The sequence below is a fragment of the Triturus cristatus genome, chromosome 7, assembly GCF_964204655.1.
Source record: "Triturus cristatus chromosome 7, aTriCri1.1, whole genome shotgun sequence".
NCBI classification, from domain to species: domain Eukaryota; kingdom Metazoa; phylum Chordata; class Amphibia; order Caudata; family Salamandridae; genus Triturus; species Triturus cristatus.
Window position 1 is genome coordinate 782,592,054 of NC_140590.1, and position 20,239 is coordinate 782,612,292.

Below are 20,239 nucleotides of genomic sequence, written 5' to 3' on the forward strand. Positions count from 1 at the left end.
TTATTAATATATATTTTTTTCAGGTTCTTCACCGTGCGCGCACGGTGCGCTTCGCGCGCTCGGTGCGCGACCGCCCACGATGCGTTGAGCGTGCCGTGCGCGCACCCCGCGCTTTGTCGAAAAAAAAAAAAATGTTTTTTTCATCCTTGGGGGTCCTTCAGTGACCCGCTGACAAAGGCTAGGGGGTCAGGAACTGTCCACCCTGCCCCCTTTTCACATTCTCCACCTTTGTTTTTCACTGCCTCAGACTGCGAGAGACAAAATGGCGGCCGACACTTCCTGATTTCTACTGATTTCTACTGACTGGAATGTTTACTGTCATGTAACCACCAATCAGAATTACGCTCGCGCACGGCAGCGTGCGCGTACGGTATGCTTACCGTACGCGCACGGTGCGCGCCTATAGATATATATGTACTTTTAACTGAAATTTTCTCAGGAACTACTGAACAGATTGACTCCAGATATTCAAAAGGCACATCCCTGACCTGAGGACTTTCTCTTTGCCAAATTTCAAATAATTCTGTTCAGCTGTTCGGGCTGTACCTTGGACTAAAGGTCCCTATGGAAAATGCATGGGGAAAACGCGTTTTGGGACTCCCCTTTTTTCTCGGCCCCCGCTTGACTAATCACCCCGAGACTTTCAGGGTAGGAGCGGAGCGGAGCGCCCAAACTATTTTGAAAAATTCGCGAGGATTCGTCAACCGGCGCCAAAGTTATTCAAAATAGAATTTTCAGATTTCCTATGGAAACACGGTCCTAACTATAACTATCTACTGGCGACCGCCAGTAGATAATATATATCTATATCTCACAGCAACTCGCGATATTCACCCGCTTGCGCGCGGAAATCACCAGCGTAGACCAACTTTGTGCAGCATTATTTTATTTCCTCTGTGTCAGGACGCGTTTCGGCCGTCCAAGCGGCCTTGATCACCTGATCATACGTCACAGAATTGCCCATTTTTCAAGTGCAAGTGCAACATAATCATTGATAAACATGGAAGACATACTAATGTTTGTATGAACATATTTCATCATTGTTAATACTTTTTGCGCGAGTGCAATTCCCCATATATAAAGGAAATCTAAAACATATAATAGAAGCATAAATGCCCTTTTTACCTCATATATGTATTGATAATTATATTACTCAATCTTATGGTGGAAAAATAAATTTTGCATTTTATCCAACCTTTCTCATGAATCAATTAGTTGCACACTATACATCATATAATATTGAGTGCTCACCGAGACCATAAAAGATCCTAAAGATTTTTTCTTTTTTCAAAAGAAAGTGCTATCATTCTAAGCGTATAAAATACCTAAGGGCCTAATACGCTAAAATCCAAAAAAGTGACGAGTGCATTAAAAACCATTGCATAAATCCATTGGACACAAGTTCGAAAAGACTACAAATTCAAAAATAAGAGATACTGTTCATACTTATAGAGGTAGAATGTATAAGATCAATGAGAATAAAATACTAAAACATAGACAACAGCCTAGTGACATGTCTAAAACAATCAATAAAAAGACACATAGATAAAAACTACCCATGAAATTCTTAAAACTAATTGTAAAAAACAATGTCATAGGACTACAGCCCCTGTAATAAACAATTTTTCCTCTATTCCCATTATTATTGTTTTAATTAGTTAGCCCTTCTCGCCAAATTTTAAGGGACTGGGTATTCTAGGTTTACTTGTATAATAGATAGTATAGCCATATTATTGACGATCAGAAATTTATCAAAAATTGTTAGAGATTTTTCAAAAATGTTTCACTCAGGTGGCATATAAATGTATTTTTTGTATTTTTCCTTTCTTTTGATAATACAGCACCCTACATTCCCAATTTTTCTCATAAAAGGGTATGTAGATCTTCAGTTGTGTTCAAACCACCCGGCCACTTACAATTAAACTCCAATATATAATTAGTCTCAAGCCTTCGTAGGGAAGCCTCCCTGTCCCCTCCTCTCTTTGTTATGGGGATGGATTCAATAGCAAAATAATGAAGAAATCGAGGATCACTATTATGCGTGATTTCAAAATGCCTTGCAACTGGATAGTTCTGATCTTTATTTGTTATTGCCCTTAAGTGCTGTAGGATTCGCTTATGTACTGCCAATTTAGTGCTGCCAACATATTTAAGATGACTGTCGCACTCCAGGACATACACACAATATTCAGTTTTACATGTCAAATGTTGTTTAATTTCTCTGTTGTTATCAGAGAAACATGTCCTGTAGGTTTTGGTATTAATTCCAAATTGGCATGCCCTACAGCTTGAGCATTTATAGAATCCATTTCTGGAAAGTAGCCAGCTCTCCTTTTTACAGATCTCCTGACTATTTTTGGCCAAGACATTGCCCATGCTAGTAGATTTACGATAAGCTATGGCAGGGTTAGGGGGCATTAAGCCACCTATCACCGGATCATCTCGGACAAAATGGCAGTTACGTCTGACAATGTTTCTCAGCTCCCTTTCCGGTTTTGAATAGGTTAAGATTAGGCGAACTGGCTCCAATTTTTCTTTTTCTATCTCTGTTTTGTATTGAAGAAGTTCTTCCCTTGGCTTGAGCTGTGACTTAGTCATGGCTGCTTTGACTACTCTGGGGCTGTATCCTCTATCTAAAAACCTTGCCTGGCTTTCAATTTGTTTTATTTTCATATCCACTGGATCACTACATATGCGTCTGATACGGAGCATCTCCCCATAAGGTATACTATTTATTAAATGTTTGGGGTGTGCACTCGTGGCATGCAGTAGTGTGTTGCCTGCGGTAGGTTTTCTAAAAAGGGTAATTACCAGCATATTGTTATATACTAAAACCTGTACATCTAAAAATGTCACTGAGCTTTTACTGATGTGAAAAGTAAAATTAAGGTTAAGATCATTATGGTTAATACTTTCTACAAATTGTAAAACACTCTCCTCAGTACCTCGCCAAACAATAAATAAATCATCAATAAAACACATCCAGGAGACTATCTTGCACTTACAGGTTTGTTCAAATTCCCGCTTGAGGACCAGCTCCTCCCACCAGCCCATAAACAAGCAGGCATAGCTGGGGGAGAAGCTGGCCCCCATAGCCACACCCTGTACCTGTTGATAAAATTGGCCATTGAAAAGGAAGTAATTATTCTCTAGACAGAAAGATAACATATTGAGCAGCATTCGTGTATGTTCTGTATGTTCCATCGATCTCCTGCTCAAAAAATATTCAACTGCTCTTAGACCATCCATATGCCTAATGCATGTATATAAGGACGTTACATCCAATGTTACTAATAGTAGATCTGTATTCCATGCTAGATCTTTTATTTTGTTAAGAAAGTCACTAGTATCTTGTATATAAGAATCTAGCATCTTCATGTGAGTCTGTAAAAAGTAATCTATATATTTGGAAAGATTTTCTAGAGGCCCATTACATGCTGCAATAATGGGTCTCCCAGGTGGAGCTGTTAGACTTTTGTGGACCTTGGGTATGAAGTAAATATATGGTACAAGTGGATGTTCTTTTTTTATAAACCTATATTCATCCCAACTCAAGAGTCCCAAACCCTTCCAAGCTAACAGACTTTGGAATAACATGTCTTGCATTGCTTTGTATTTCAATGAATTACTTTTCCTGTAACATTGGATGTCATTTAATTGTCTATATGCTTCCTTAAGATAATCCGATACTGGCCATAGGACAATGTTTCCACCTTTGTCCGAGTTTCTTATTATCATGTCCCCTTTCTGCAGTTTCTCCATCAGTTGTTGATACTTTCTTTCATCATTTGAATATTTTTTCTTTTGTCTATTGTTGGCGAGGGTCAGACCTTTTAACTTGCGCAACCATATGTTCATTGAATGCATCCAAGCCGTCACTTGACGAGATGGGAATAAATTTGGATTTCGGTTTAAAATGGGTTTCCGATTTCTTCTGACCCATAAACGCTGCTGCTTCCTGTATATTGCTATTATCTCCTGAAGCAAGTTGACACATATCCTGCAAGAGGCCTAGGTCTGAGATCTTCAAGCCTGGAGCCTCAACTTCATTGGTTGAATTCAATCCTTGATCTGTAGTGGCTCTTTGTTGATGATATTTCTTGAGCTTAAGCTTGCGGATAAATTGGTATACATCAGCTCTTGTTTTGGTGTATTGAAAGTTTGATTCTGGACAAAAGCTGAGTCCCAAACACAGTAGTTGTCTTTCTGCTACCGACAGTTCCATTGTACTGAGGTTTAATTTTCTCATCTTCTGATATCCTGCCGGTGCATATTGCTTCTTTCTCCTTTGCCTCTAATACCTGCGACCTCTGCCCCGACCCCGCTGCTTTTGTTCGACATTGTTTGCGTGCCTGGCGTCTGCCCCTTCTCCTCTGGCATCTTGTTTTGCCTTTACTTCTTGCGGGCGTGGTCTCAATGAATCCCTCCTGCTTTGTTTCAGGACGTCCAATTCTTCCCCCAAAGTCAATTTCACTCCAGTTGTTCTCTTTTGAATTTGTACGTTTTACGTATTTTAATTTGGTCTTCTTCTTTGGTTAGTCTAGTGGTCATATCCTTCCTCAATTTTGTTATCTGGTCCTGGTGGGACTCTTCACTCTGCTGTTTTATTTTGGCTTCCAGGGCATCAATTTTGACCTGTAAATCTGCCCCGTCTATCTCTGCGTATTTAACCAAAATTTGGATGAGGCGTTTAGATGACTCCAGGTTACATTGTCCCCATTCCGCCATCATCAAGGGATTGGGTGCCTCATAACTAGGGGCCAGCATAATACGAAGCCCTCTGGGGACTCTCCCCACATCCAAATATCTTTTGAGTGAGCGTGCTTCCCACCATTTGGCCTGCTCTTGCTTTTTGTATTTTTCCAGTAACCTGAAGGATTCCTTTAACCCAGTAGGTTCTGTCCCGGTATTTATGCATGCATCATTATTATTGGTTGCAGCCTCATTTTCTAAGGCATCTGAAAATATATCGTCCACGGCGAGCTCACGGGCTCTTCGTGCGTCATCAGAAATTCTGCGAGAAAAAATTGAAAATATGCTTAGCTTGTCCAAAGATCGCCTCTATGTGTTGTGGGTTAATACTAAACCGTGTGACCAGCCGATCCTTGCGGTATAGTTACCCACTCTGTTCCGGCCTCCTCTGTAAGCTGTAACCACCCAACCCACATAGCTGCTGTACCAGTGCGCGTTTACCTTGAATTTGTCAGAGAGCTCCTCGTATTGCCTCTGTCTCCTTTCTACACAACCGAGCTACTTTGTTGACAGCAGCAAGATCGTCCGTTACTTGACTCTCTCTGATCAAATGTCCCCGCTACTTCCTCCGACAGCAATAGCAGTATCGCAAAGCCACATGGGGGGCTTAAACCATATCCTTATTCGAAACTCCACTAAGTGCCCCCGGGGTCAACGCCAAATTAGCACCACAAGCCCGCAGTGTTGAACGCCGAGAAACGCCGAAGGGCAGGTAGACTGCCTGTGGTGAAGCCTTCTTTCTTTGGGGGGGGGTCTACAAACCGGCGGCAATCCAAAGCCGGTAATACTTCACAGCAACTCGCGATATTCACCCGCTTGCGTGCGGAAATCACCAGCGTAGACCAACTTTGTGCAGCATTATTTTATTTCCTCTGTCAGGACGCGTTTCGGCCGTCCAAGCGGCCTTGATCACCTGATCGTACGTCACAGAATTGCCCATTTTTAAAGTGCAAGTGCAACATAATCATTGATAAACATGGAAGACATACTAATGTTTGTATGAACATATTTCATCATTGTTAATACTTTTTGCGCGAGTGCAATTCCCCATATATAAAGGAAATCTAAAACATATAATAGAAGCATATATCATCATGTGAACAAGGCTCAGGTGGAGCCGAAACGTTATGGCGACTAGCACGCGAGATTTATAAATAAAAAAAATTGCACTGAAGACCGAGGTCCGTGTCTGTATTGTTGTGGACTGGCACCAGAAGCGGGCGGACGCGACGCAAACTACGGAAAGTAACGGATATATATATATATATATATATATATTAATCTTTCTCTTAGAAGTAAATGTTTTAAAAATTATACTTAATAGATTTTCTTTGCAAAAACATTCACCAGGTTGTTATATAGCCTTTAATTTTGTTAAAACAATCATAAAGATATAATAAACGTGTTCTTAGATTTTTCTAACTACTTGTGATATCCAAGCAGCGAGCAACTCAAAATGTTGGGGACTATTGAGAAACACTGTTTCATGTATAAAGAATTCATCTGCCAGTCTTTAAATGGTCACTTCTTGTTTCCTGTTTTTTGTGACATGATTTGTAATGTTCGAGTAAGAGTACCCATTTACTTTTCTAGTGTTCCATCCTGCAGTGCAAAATACAGTAGCAAAACTGGGCATTTTTCAGTGCCTTCTTTGGCTTGTGGTTCCTTTCCCTACTTGAGACGCCTGACAGTAATGGAAGAGTACCACTCAGTGATCTCTTGATGGATGATGAGTGCATGAAACAGTCTTGTTTTATTTTGTATAGCAGTAGAACCTGTAAAGGGTACCCTGAATATATTGTAAGTAGCAATCTGGCCTTTAATCCTTGTGAAAGATTCTGTCCCCCTTCCTCCTCCTTCTATAAACTGTCATTCTACCCGGCTTTGCTGTCAGTAATGGGGGCTCATCAATTCCCTGCCATTGAGGGAGGTAGGTTTATTTTTCCACTGTTTCCATGTCAGTAACTTAGTGGTGTCTTTCTTTTTTTTTCACAGGTTGTAGAGATGTATGGCCTTCTGGCTCTTGGGATGTCTCTTTGGAACCAGCTGGTTGTCCCTGTTCTGTTTATGGTCTTCTGGCTGGTCCTGTTTGCTCTTCAGATTTATTCCTATTTTAGCACTCGGGATCAGCCAACCTCCAGAGAGCGTCTTCTATTTCTCTTTCTAACCAGGTAACTCAGCAGCTCGTTTTATCTGAGGGCAAAAGAGACTAGAAAGATATAGGTTATTGGATGTTTTAGGACTAATTCCTATCCAGTGTTATTGAGGGTGTCTCCTATGGGCAGACTGGCATAGAGAGAGGCTGAAAAATCTTTATTGGTAAAGAAAAGTTACGAAGAGATCTTCTTTAGAATATGTAATGAAACAATGCAGTGATTCAGAAAACTGTTTTAGGCCTCATAGAGAGAGGCCAGTATGTATAGGGGAGACAATTAGCATTATTAATGTTTATTAACTATATTTTCAAAGTTTTATGAAGCACTCTGCAGTGGATGAAGGGGCATCATGGGGGTTTTACATCAGTAAAATATCAACATGTACAACAGGGAATATTAATGAGACTCATCAAATATCAACTAGGTTTCAAACTAGTTCCTCATATTTTTTTATGTGATATTCTTTTTGTTAGGTTTTTTCTTTTTTTTGAAAAACATAACCACTATTCCCAAGCACAATTTTAGCATTCAAATTAAATGAGAAAATAATCGCCTCTTTACAAATGGCATAAAATACATTTAGCAGCATGAATTTTATCTGGTTTGGCATTCATCTCTATTATTCCCCATCTAGTGGGTGGGCGAGTATGGGATTCTCATTTTAGTTCCTTTTGTCCCTTCTATTTTTTTTTTTATGCTTGTGGTTGATGCCAGGCCCCCCCTCACATAACATCAGATACAACCCTTCTGCATAGTTTCTATCTTCTGATTATTTCGCTCTGCTGTTGGATCTGGAAATATAATTGGCCGCTCAGGAGCCATGAAGTAACCAAAGTCTAGATTCAAGGAGGATACACCAGAAACGAACCGAGAAGGTGAGAAGGAAAGCAGAGATCCGGTGATAGATGTCGAAGGAACCCAAAAATTTGAACGGAAATCTTATTCTTTTTTTGGCGAGGATCTCAATCACATGGGTTAGAGAATGAACTTCCTAGGAATCAAAAGCCTTGACGATGAAGCATAGCCCTTTTAGGTTCTGCCTGAAGTGTCGCCACAAATGCGCCCAGAAAGAAGAGTCACAAGGTGTGTAACCCCTGTCTGCCAAAGGATCACAGCTAAGAAGGGTGTGGCGTGTGTGCAGAGTTCCTGCCCAAGACCTTGAAGACTAAAGAGAAGCAGAGGTGGACACATTACGCCATTACACTCCTAGCACAAGCAACATTCCTTGAGAGACCTAGGGATGTCCAGTGAAGAGGAAAACCCAGAGTAAACAGAATTGGCACAGAGGGAAGGATTTGTTGCTGTGGAGGTTAACATCAAAAAGAGAAGGCTCTGAAGAGTATGAAGAAGGAAGGGAAGTCTCAAAATCAGCAGGTAGCTCCACCAGGGTACTGTGGGGCAGAGCTGAGATCCTCTGACTCAAAGTCTGCAAAATTATCCAGTGATCGAAGGAAAGTCAAAACAGAAGGAACCCCGCAGATGCAAGTCAAAAGACACCTTTGGGAGCAAACCCTCAGAACCTGCCTCAACTCTGAAAGGGGATTGAGAGCATGGAAGGGGAGAAGGAGCCTAAAGAGAATGTGGCTTTGATGCTTAAAAGAAAGGCCTCAATGCCGAACAGAAGGCACTCGAAGTCTAAAGAAATGACTCCTTGAGGCCGAGGTGGAAGCAGTGATGAGGAAATAAAGGTTTCAATGACTCCATCAAGGGATTTATGGACACTGAATCCCTCAAGGGCTGAAAATGCCAAGACCTGTGACAGTGAGGACTCTGGGGCGGGGGGGGGGGGGAGGGGGTGTAACTAATGGGCATGCTGGCTTGCTGCATACCCTTAATTCCCAATGCCTGGCTACACAAGACCATTTCCGGAATGGCTATGTCAGTGTTCACAAGCTACCAGGAGCTGGGAGAATAGTAATTGTCACTGAAAGAGTGCAGAAAGAGATGCAGTGGTTGAATACAAAGAACATTTCAGTGGCCAGGCCCTTCAAACAACCAACTGCCTCGGTAGCCTTCATGACAGATCGATCCTCCAAGGGGTGTGGAGCTCACATAGGGAAATTGAACATCACAGGCCTATGGAGCTGAAGGATGCAGTGAAATATATATGTGTGTTGAAACTAAAGACCGTGTTCTTGGTTAGCCCTGAGGCCTTCTGATACGGGCATTGGGGAAAACCTTACATTCAGGTACCCACAACATCGGTCACAAGGGAATACCCTATGAATAGATTGGGATATATGCATGTGCATTTCCCCCCGTGCTGTTGATACTACTTGTTCAAACAAACACCCATGACACTAACGTTGGTAGTGCCTTACTCGGCCAGACATGGTTCTTTGATCTGCTGGATGTAGGACAAAAAGGTTAAGCTCCCAGCTCATCAGGACTTGTTGACAGTACAAATGTGTCAGGTATTCCACCTGGAGCCAGACATACTCAACTTAGCAGCATGGCTCCTGAAAACCTAGAATTTGGCCGCCTATGACTTATCCAAAGACCCTTTAAACTCTTGTGATAGGTTAGCAGGCCTATCCCACAAACGTGCTACATGCCAATGTGGAAAATGTTCATTCACTTGTGTAATAGGGACTTATGGACAGCAACACAAGAGAATTTCCTATTCCTAAGTACCTCACTCACCTCCTAGATAAGAACCTCTTTCCTACCCTTCACTAAAGGCACACCTATTCGCTATAGTGACATATATAGGTGCATCGTTGGAAGAATTATTTTAGCCAACCTGTCATTTAGAGATTCGTAGCCGGAGCAAAAAGGGAGACCTCTTCAAGGTCAGCCCTCCACACCAATGTGGAATCTAAACTGACTGCTAGCACTGTTGAGGAAGGTGCATTTGGAGCCTATGCATAAAGTGGAACTAAGATACTTTTTCAAATCCCTATATTTTATTGTTTATCATAGTTCCGAAACCATACATAATTTTGTCAATAAATGCAATATAACACGTTGTATTTGTGTGAAATGGATTACTGACAGCCATAGAAAAACAAAAATTAGGCAGCCTTGCCATCATCACCACTGTGTTGATTTTCCAAAACATCCTCTTCCCTACCCACCCAGCTAGTAATCCATGCAGACAAATCCTAAAAATTCCTTACCCACCCCTTCATCTGTTCTAACCATTTACATGCAGATTTCTTTGTCCGGCTCCCCTTCCTGGACATCCTCTCCCAGGAGCCCAATGTAGGTGGTTGGGTCCAGTGGATTGTGAATCAGCGTTTCGCTAGCACTAGCGAGGCACATTTATACCACAACTTAGAGTTTCTAGGCTTTGGGATTAGATTTAGAATGCAGTGCTCTTTGTTTTTCTCTATCTATCTGTAGTCTCACTGTGCATCGTACCTTGTCAACCACACTTTGCCAATAGTCACAACGCCAAGTCATATGTAGAAGTTCTGCATTTCCCCTCCTACACAGAGGGGATTTAATTGGAAAAATCCTGTTGAGTCTGATCATGTACGGTGGGCTGAGTGGAAATGTACCAACTAAAATCTGGCACTACTAGAGATTGTCTGAACCTGCCCATAAGCCCAGTTCCTGCTCCCTCTGTCAGTGGTGGGTTCAGCTCAGCAATCCACCCTCCCTGAACTTTGAAAGGTTGATTATATCAGTCTTTTTTCAATGCACTGTATAAAAGCAACTTGCTATGGTTAGTGTGTCCCAATTGAAGCAAAGTATCTGCAAAAACAGTTCTAGACATTTTGAGAAATCCTGCCCAGCTCTCCCTGGTCTTGCCATCTTGGCATACTGTAGGAGGTGCCCTAGTCCCACCCCAAATCTGGCCTGGGCCTCCTCAATGTCTGGAATGCCTCCTTTGGATACAGGTCACTGAGCGTGATGAATCCGCTGTTCTGTCAGGCCAATGAAATATCTTTATTTGTCTTTTGAAACAGCCAAACAATTGATCCTCCTAATTAATATGTCCCAAGACATAGTTATATGCTGAATTCTATAAAGGCAATGAATGGGTGTCGCTCGACCCCCTCATCAGGGTGGTTGATAATGGTTCCTCCTCCTAGTTGCCTTTCAGCATATTGTTTTCCCAGTAGTCCTCCGCATCACACCACTGTGCTACATGTTGACGTTGTGCTCCTTTATATTACAGTTCCAGGAGCTCCAGGACCCCCAATTCATAAGGATCCTGCTTAAGTGTGCTTAATTTCATTTTGTACCTTTTATCTGCCCAGAACAAGGAAATCGATAGTGTATCCATCTCTGCAAATGTTGACTGACTGGACACAGACATAGAGTTCTGTAAGTGATATAGGCATTGATGAAAAAGACCATCTTAGTGAGCACTTTGTGGCCTGCGATTGAAAGCGATATCATTTTCTAGAAATCTGCGGATTTACGTAACTCATAATCACCCTGCCCATGTTTAGGTTGTATTGCAGTTGTGGCGAATGTGTCACCTGTACCTCCAGGTGTTGGAAGTGATGTAATACCCATCTTCTATTAATATTTGGCAACCTGTCTGGATCAATCCCAACCAGTGTGCCCAGCGGGAACACCACTGTCTTGTGTCTGTTTAACTGCAATATACCCGTATCCCGCAAACCTGTCTGATTTTTAAATAGCACGGGTAGTGATCGATGTGGTTCCATAAATTAAACCATGGTATCGTCCACATACATGGACACTACATGGGTCCTGCTACCAACTGGAATCCCATAGTGCTTCATGGTCTCTTGCAGAGAGATCGCCAGCGGTTACATACTGTGTGCGAACAACAGAGGTTATAAGGGGCATTCATCTTGAATGCCACTCTCCACCCAAAACCGGATTACCAACTGCACCATGGTTGTGCGTTACACATGCAAAATATCAACTCAACCCATGAATGTCAGCCCAAAACCCATCTGTCACATCACTTCAAACATGTAATCCCAGTCAACAATATCAAAGGCTTTCTGGGCATCCAGTGATTTTGAGGTGCCCTCCTCTTCCATTTGTTGTGTGGAATAAACTTTATGAGCGAGTCTTTGTATATTCAGCATTGTGCTGTGGCCTGGTATGGAACCACACTAGTTTTCATGTACCAGCATTCCAATTTCCAGCCTCGGCCTGCTGCCCAGCACTTTAGCCAGGACCTTAGTATCTATGTTGATAATGGAGAACAGCCGGTAAGATACTGGCATAGTGGAGTCTATTCTAGGCTTTTGCAAAATATCCCGCCAATGCACCCAGTTGTTCGTCCTCTATAAAGATCTCCAGCAATTTATCAACAAGCAAATGTGCATGTGTTTGAAAAGGTTTGATGTGGTGGGGGCCATTGAGTCCCAGCGCTTTATATCATAGAAGCTCTTTAAGAGCCTTCCATGCGCTCATCTCATGTGATGTCAGCCTCCAGAGCCTCTATCTGCTCTCTCATTAGTCTTGGATTGTCGCAAAGCCACCAAACAGTCCCTGACATTGATAATATTCAGCCTCTGGATTGGCCATAGACCTGTTCGAAGTGGTGCTGGAATTCATTTAAAATACCCTGTTAGGTTGGGGACCATACCTCTGTCTCTCTTGTGAAGTGACAAGATCTATGGAGGTGGTTTCTCCCTTTGCGGCAGCCAGGTTAAAAGTCTCCCCGACTTGTCCTCTTCCCTGTGCAGCTTTTGCCTGTATTCTTTCAGAACGAGGGAGTTGAGTGTCCCACCTCTCGGCCAACAGTTTCCGGGCTAGTGCTGCCTGCACCCTGGCATTGGAGTCCTCTGTCTCTCCATGTTGCAGACAGGTCACCTTCTGTTCCAAACTGTGTACATCAGACCTCACTTGTTGTTGTATTGCCACCTTCTTGCTACGGCACTCCCTCCTCAGCACCCCCTTAAAGGCATCCCATTTATTTGCTCTTGTGTGTGGATACCCAGTTCATGTTAAAGTCCCCCCTCTATAACGCCATGTATTTCAGCATGGATAATTAAATGCTTCAGGCCAAAGTGGCTATAGAGGCACTGTCATCTATATTGGGAGCATGGACAGTAACAAAAACAAATGCTTAATCCACCAAGTAACCCATAGACCAGTATATAATGGCCGTCTACATCTGCCTTAGCATATGATGTAAAAAATGGACCTCTGGTGCCACCCATATTGACACTGGCATAAGAGGAGTAATTGGAGGAGTACATCTATCCTCTCCATTTTCTTTGTGTCTTGTCTGCCCCTATATCCATCAGATGTGATTCTTGCAATAAAGGTATTTTAATAGCGGCCCATGCACAGTTTATCTAGTGGTAGTAGAGACAGGAATCGCTGTGTTGAAATTATATGACAATCAAAGTCTTTACTAACAACTGCTCTCGCAGAAGATGGCAATCCCCAGTGTGCACTATTCTGTCGACGACTAGCCAGTGTTACCTGGGGGGTGGCGAACCCCCCAGCTACCTAAACCTATTAAAGAGGAAGGCACATACAAAGGAAGAAAAGGGTGGGAGTACAAGGATCAAGAGGAAACTCCTACTTCAGGTCACCACTTTTGCGTACATGTTGGAGGATTACATCACTATCCTCGTAATTGAGAATACATCCTATGATTGCAGTAGGGTATGACCTGTGGGTGGGGTGGGGAGTTGGGGCTGGAGGAGGCATGATGCTCGTTCTGCATTGCCTAGGATAAAAAAAGGCAGATAAACCCCCAGCTTCAGCATGGTCATAATCCACCATTCTAAAAACTGCTCCATATATTTCCCCTCGGCCCTTGAAGAGAACCACCTAAACCTGAGGTTATTGTGGCAGACCTCCCCTCAGCATCCTCTAACATAATCTCAAGACAGTGTGAGAGTTCATTTAGGGAATTTACTTTTAGTCTGAAGGTCTCTCACCGTCTCCTTTAGGGTTTTCACGGTGTTCCGTTGCCAGTGATGGTTCATTTACCTTACAAAGATCAGTGCACAGTAAGTTCACCTCACTCATGATTTAGTCTATTCTGTGTTCCAGTTCTAGCCAAGAGCATTCAGTAGAAGCCAGTATTTGTGAGCCCATGGCATCTGGCAGCCTCTCTGAGTGATGTGGGCGGTTGGTTTCTTTTCCCTCGGTGTCTGATTACACCTCATTTTCCCCATATACAAATGAATTCACGGTTGCTGTGTTGTTTTCGGTTTGCCCATGGCCGCTACCAGACTCCCAAGCAAAGCAAGAGGAATAATCCTTGGGTATCCTAGGATATCTGTTTATGGCAGCCTATGCTCTATGTCCCCTGCCCAATCGCTGTATGTACAAACAGGCCGTGTATGGTGAGTGGACCCCACCTCCACTGCTTGCCAGAGCACACCCGGATCAGCCTAGTAATATCATCTGACTATGCCTCACTACTGCAATCTGTGGTCTTCCTTGTCCATTGCTGGGCTCCTCGCTGTGGGAATGTGCACCTGAACCACTTCTGCATTTCCCTTTACAGCGAGCAGTGTTGCTTGTACACCTTTACTTGGGCAGCACTCCAGTTCTTACTGGCCCTATGGTGATTGCAGACATGTTGGGCCTCACCAACACCTGTTTACCATACATAAGTACAGGCAGAGCATCGAGGGTACATTAATGGTACTGAGGCAGCATTACATGCAATAGTCACGAAACAGGCTCCGTAGGATGTCAATGAAGCGCCCTGGTGGATCAGGTCTCTCCTGAGGAAAGTGTGTCCTCCTGTCTGTGTACCCAAGAAAAGAAATAGAGAGATAACCAGCTGCTAACTTGGGGTACAGAAACGGGGTGAGTGACTGGGGGGGGGGGGGATGGGAGAGGGTGTTGAGCGGGTGCATGTTGATGCTTTCTGAGTAGCTGGGCTCCAGGCCTAGGCGAGGGAGAGCGCATAGTGGCACCGTGAGGGGATACCAGTATCCAGTGTACATGTGCGCAGTGATGGGGGACCTAGAGAGATCCGGCCTGCCTTGGGTCCTAGAGAGGGCTCACAGCGAGGCGCCCTGGGTAAACCTTGTGGCAGCAAGGATGCAGTGTCATTGCCAATTGTTTGATGAAAGCGCAGAAGCAACATGGCCCATTCAGGGGCGATGGGGCGCTGACGTACTCTACGCCCCTCATTACGGAGCGCATACTCCTCTGCTGTGCTCCACTTACATACTGCCCCTATCCAGGCCGCTAAAGGGGATCCCACGGGCATGCGCCAGTGCATTGTTTCCTCGCTAGAAGAAGGGCCAGAGCTGCAAACTGCGACTGAACTTTGTGGTGTTTCCTGCTTCGGAATATACCTAAGGATCAGGTTTCACTGGGATAGATATCAGGAAGCTCCATGACCTTATGCAGTGTAGCATGAATGGTGCCCCAATAGTGCTGCAAGGCTGGGCAGGCCCACAACGTGTAGGAACACTGAGCTAGGGGCCTGGCAACGAGGGCAAGCAAACTGTAACTCTGGGTAGAGGAGCTGAAGCTTAACTAGCGTCTGGCCCGTTGCAGACTAAATAATTGTATATTTTTGAAGTAGGAGTTCCGGAAAACCTTCTTTGGAAATTCTAGATGCACTCCCACTCGTTATCATGTAGTGGCCTCCCAAATTCCTCCTCCTATTTGTGACGCAGTTGAACAAGTGGGGCAGGTGTCAGTTCTCGGGTGGCCTTGTATATCTGTGAGAAAGTGCCATCTTTCTTGCATGGTATGCCCCCACTTTTTGCTGAATGTACTTTGACTGAGTGTGCCCTGGACTCCTGCCAATCAGGTGCCCAGGGCCTATGTTCCTTCCCTAAAACCCAAATTGACAAACCCTGGCCACATGCCAGCCCCTGGTAAATGGTACCCTAGGTACCCAATGCCTTGTGACCACGGAAGGCCTCTAAGGGCTGCAGCACTTATTGTGCCACCCTTAGAGGCCCTGTACCCTAACACAAACACACTGCCCTTGCAGGCTGAGTGTCTGGGTACTAGACAAAACAGAGAGTCGACATGGCACACATCCCTGTGTGCCATGCCCACAATCCACACTGCCCTGGCATACATCAGCCACCCCTCTAGCTGGGTGTCCTATGCCAGTGGTGTGGGCACAGGAGCATGAGCCCTGTGCCCCTACAGTACCCAAATCCATTCCTGGGCACTGTAAGTGCAGTGCTGCCATTTAAGAGTATGTGGTGCTGGGAGCTCGTCAAACACGAACTCCACAGCACCATGATGGCAACACTGAAGACTGAGAAGTTTGGTATCAAACGTCTCAACACATTAAACCCGCACTGATGCCATTGTGGGATTTAATGTACAAAGCACTACAGAGGGCATCTTAGAGATGCTCCCTGAAACCTAACCTACAATCCACGTCTTGTCTGAGAGGCTGCCTAGGCTACCACACAGCAGACATGTTGCTGGACCCCTGGGTGGAGAGCTCCCGTTCTCCTGGGCCTGCAACAATGCACAACCTGGGCGAGGTGCTAGGTCTCCTCCCCCAGGATGGGCAGGGGGGAAGCTTCAAAGGCATGCCGCCCTTGTGAGCTTCTCCAGGCCACTTGCTGTACTCAGCAACTGGCCCCCACCGGTTCTGACCCCCATTCTGGCGGGAAGACTGGCCGGAAACTACAAGTAAGGACAGGGGATGGCCCAGCCCTGCCAACCCCACCCCTCAGGTGGGGGAGGCGAGATGAAGCACATCTCCGGGCCCTAGCCATCTTGAAGATGGGGAGCCCTACCCAATCAGGACTAGGCCACTGCCCCCCTCCCACAGGAGAGTGGCAGGATAGGGGGTGTATCCACCACAGGACAGGCACCCAGTGGTCACTGCCCTTTACCTACCTGTAAGGCCCCTAAATTTAGTATTTAGTGGCACCCTGAACCTTCCTTCCTCAGATTCCAGATTCAAAAACAGCAAAGAAGATCAAGAAGAAAGAAGACCTGCCGTGCAGCTTCTAAGAAGAGAAAAACACCAACTGCTTTGGCCCCAGCCCTACCGGCCTGTCGACCCTCGAACCTGCTCCTGCTAAATCCCGGCACCTCCTGTGGCCAGCAACCTCACAAACCCCGGAGGACCTGGCTACCTTGTGACTCTGAGCACCTGAGACTCCCACGAGCAGTGGCTCTGCTCATAGCAAGTATCTAACCTCTGGCACCAGCCCGGAGCCGCGAACCCTGCACACTCTGCACCTGCCAAGCCTGGCCTGTGCTAGAGTGGACAAAGACCCTGAGGACGTCCCCCCGGCGACTGTGACCCCGAATCTGGCACCCAAGGACCCACCTAGACGCTCCTGACGATGCCTGCAGCCTCAGAACCAGGGACCCCCCCCTACCGCGATCAACAGAGGGTAAGATTTCCCAACACCAAAAGGCACCCCTGCACCCGGCGGCCCCCTGTGCCCGACTCCTGGGTACCTACCTATCCTCCAACTACCCAACTTACCTCTCGAAGCGGTGGGCTCACCTGAAGAATCTTCGTCCCCGAGCTTGCAGCCTTTGTTCGTCCTTGAGCTTTCCCATTGCAATCCATTGAGCGCCCGAAGGCTCAAAAGCACCCTGCACCCAGCCGCCCGAGTGGCCCTGGCAGTGCAATTTTTACTCCTACCTACTTCCCCATTTGCCCTGAGCAAGTGACCAGGAGCACAGCTCCCACAGCCGCGTGGCCTGCTAGTCAGCAGCCACCAACCAAGGCCCCCCTGACCCCCATAGGATAACATTGGGCCTAACTCACTCTGCACCCGGCTGCCCTTGTGCCGCTGAGGGTGTAACAACTGTACTTATCTGACCCTGGGAGACCCCCGAGTCTGTGCCCAGGACCTTAACTCTGCCAGTCGAGTACTTACCCAAAAGCAGATAACTCACTTTTCTTCCATAGGGTAGCATTGACTGGCTTCTTCTGAAATTTCTTCTAAGTGTGCAGTTTCTAAACTTTAAAATATTCACCTAAAATCAACCGAGTAACGAAAAAGGAAATACTCACCTGCTATTAGGAGAGATCCCAGTGCTGGATCTTGGTGCCCAGCACTGACCCTAAAAAGTACTCCCAACCGTACTTACCACTAACTCAATTTTCTCCCATAGGAAACCATTGACTGTTTTTCTGTGAAATTTCTTCTAAGTGTCGATTTTTGCAAACTACAAATATTCTTTAAGAATCGTACCAACTGTGAAAACGTAATTACTTACATGTTTTAGATAGATGTCCCAGTACTGAGCCTAGGAGCCCAGCACTGGATTACAAAAGTAACGAGAACATACTTTACCCGTAACTCGAATTTTCTTCCAAGGAAACCATTGACTGTTTTTCTGTGAAATTTCTTCCAAGTGTCGATTTTGCAAACTTATAAATATTCCTTCAAAATTGCCTGTATAACTGAAACGCAGTTTCTCAACTGCTTACAGGTGATACACTAGTGCTGGATCCAGGATCCAACACCGACCTAGAAAAAGTAACCATAACCCCACTTACCTGCTAAGTGAATTTTCTTCCATAGGATAACATTGGTAATTTGATCAGAAAAAGTTTCTAAGTGTCAACTTTTAAAATAGCAAAATATTGCTTAAAAATCACAACAGTAACTAAAAAGTATTTATTCACTTGTTTTCAAGAACTGTCCCAGGACTGAATCTAGGATCCAGTCCTGGAGTTAGAAAAGTAATCCTGAGAGTTATCGATTGCATATAACTTAAAATTCCCATTGAGCTTAATGTATCATTGTGTTTGAAATTGTGTTGCCTACTGCAACCAACTGTAACTATTGCATTCCAAGTCAATTGTCTTTTGCAAAGTATTTAACTAAAGCATCTCAGTATTTTTATACCTATTTTTGGTTCTAAAATAAAACATCCATATATTTTTTTGATACAAACCATTGGCCTAGAGTTCAGATCTAGAGTGTGTGAGATCATTTGCTGACTGTGTACAACAAATGCTCTACACTGTCCTCTGATACTGCCTTACTGCTCGACCAAGCTACCACTTTAGAGAGTAAGGTTATATCTAACTTTAGCCTCTGCCAAACCTCTGGGGACTGTGGACTTTATACACACTGTACCTATTTGGGAACAGTATATATAGAGCCACTTTCCTACAATATCCAAATGATGATGTGACTGCCGGGGCCCGTAGTCAGTACTGTATGGAGCACTGGATGAGTCACAGGCTCACCCCAGATAGATCCCAGAGATGCCGGCAATCGAGTACGAGTTGCCTGTGGAGAAAGAATTGCCCTAGGGGGAAGTCCACTTTCTTTTGCCAGTTGATCTAAAGGGAGAAGTTGGCCTTCAAAAGAAAGGTTGGTCCAGGCCTGCAGTTCCCAGGCAGTGTAGTAGCCCCCCACCTCAGGGTAGGCCCACCAAGGCAGCAGTGGGGTATAGAGCGGGGATCCTCAAGACAGGCTATGAATTTGGAGCGTACAGGCCTTTGCTACAGTTACTTGTATTGAATGGGTCAAGGCAGGCCGGGCTCCTGGTAAGAGCAGGTGGCGGATTGCCGGCAACAATAAAGGCCCTGCTTCAGAACTAGCCTCCCCCAGGTAACGCCCCGCTGTCCAGAGAGATAACCACTGGAGCTGTGCTGCTAGGAAATTTGCCTCGGCAGCTGCAGCTTAGCCAAGGCTACTCACAGACAACCATTCCCCCAAATAAGGGAGCAAAGCAGGGCGTCCAGTTGAATGTATGACATTACAATGCAAACGATTACAACGCATACTTTTAAAACTCGGTCAATACAACGCAACTTCTATTAAAACGCATGCCATTACAACGCAAGCCATTATAACGCATATTCCATTACAATGAAAATTACTATTCTAACACTGCCAGATGCTTACCTAAGGGAAGGTGCTGGTCAGTGAGCAATATGCATTGTAATGGATCTAACATTGTATTGACCGCGTTGTAAAGGCATTGCATTGTAATGGATGTTTCCCCCTCCAGTTCCTTGCAAAAGGAACAGGGAGGGAGGAAGGTTCGCAAAGTAATAAAGGATTCGAGACAAGAGGCCTATCTTTGCCAGAGCAATTTTCCCTATGGGAGCCAGGTGAAGTGTCTCCAGAATCCAACCAATGAGCATATGCCTACCAGTGCTCTGATGTGATTGCCCTCATAGAGATCACGGGGGTATGATCCAGACGGACACCCAGATAGTGAGGTGCCTACCCGTGCCAGGCGAGGCAGGAATTGCCAATGTGCACCTTCCGAGGGGGATAGGACAGGGCTAAGAGGATAGACAGAAGATTTCGCCCATTAACCCTCAGCCCAGCTGTGGCGGTGAAATCCGACAGCATAGCCCGGAGGGGCTCGAGGTTGACCGAGATGTCCCACAGATAAAGTAGCACACAGGGACACACTGTGGACCTCGCCCACCAGAGGGATGCCTCAATTCCTTCCCTTCTCCCAAAGGCGCGCAACCAACGGCTCTATTGCCAAGGCAAAGA

At 45.0% G+C, this 20,239-nt stretch overlaps 1 protein-coding gene across 3 annotated transcripts in view; it reads left to right on the forward strand.

Moving 5' to 3' along the window:
• Positions 1-20,239, forward strand: part of RNF145 (ring finger protein 145) — a 248,514-nt gene that overhangs the window by 120,902 nt on the left and 107,373 nt on the right. For all 3 annotated transcript variants that reach the window (XM_085617590.1, XM_085617591.1, XM_085617592.1), the window contains exon 6: positions 6,748-6,923. In XM_085617590.1, the coding sequence (XP_085473716.1) occupies positions 6,748-6,923 (176 nt within the window). The remainder of the gene's footprint in view (positions 1-6,747; positions 6,924-20,239) is intronic.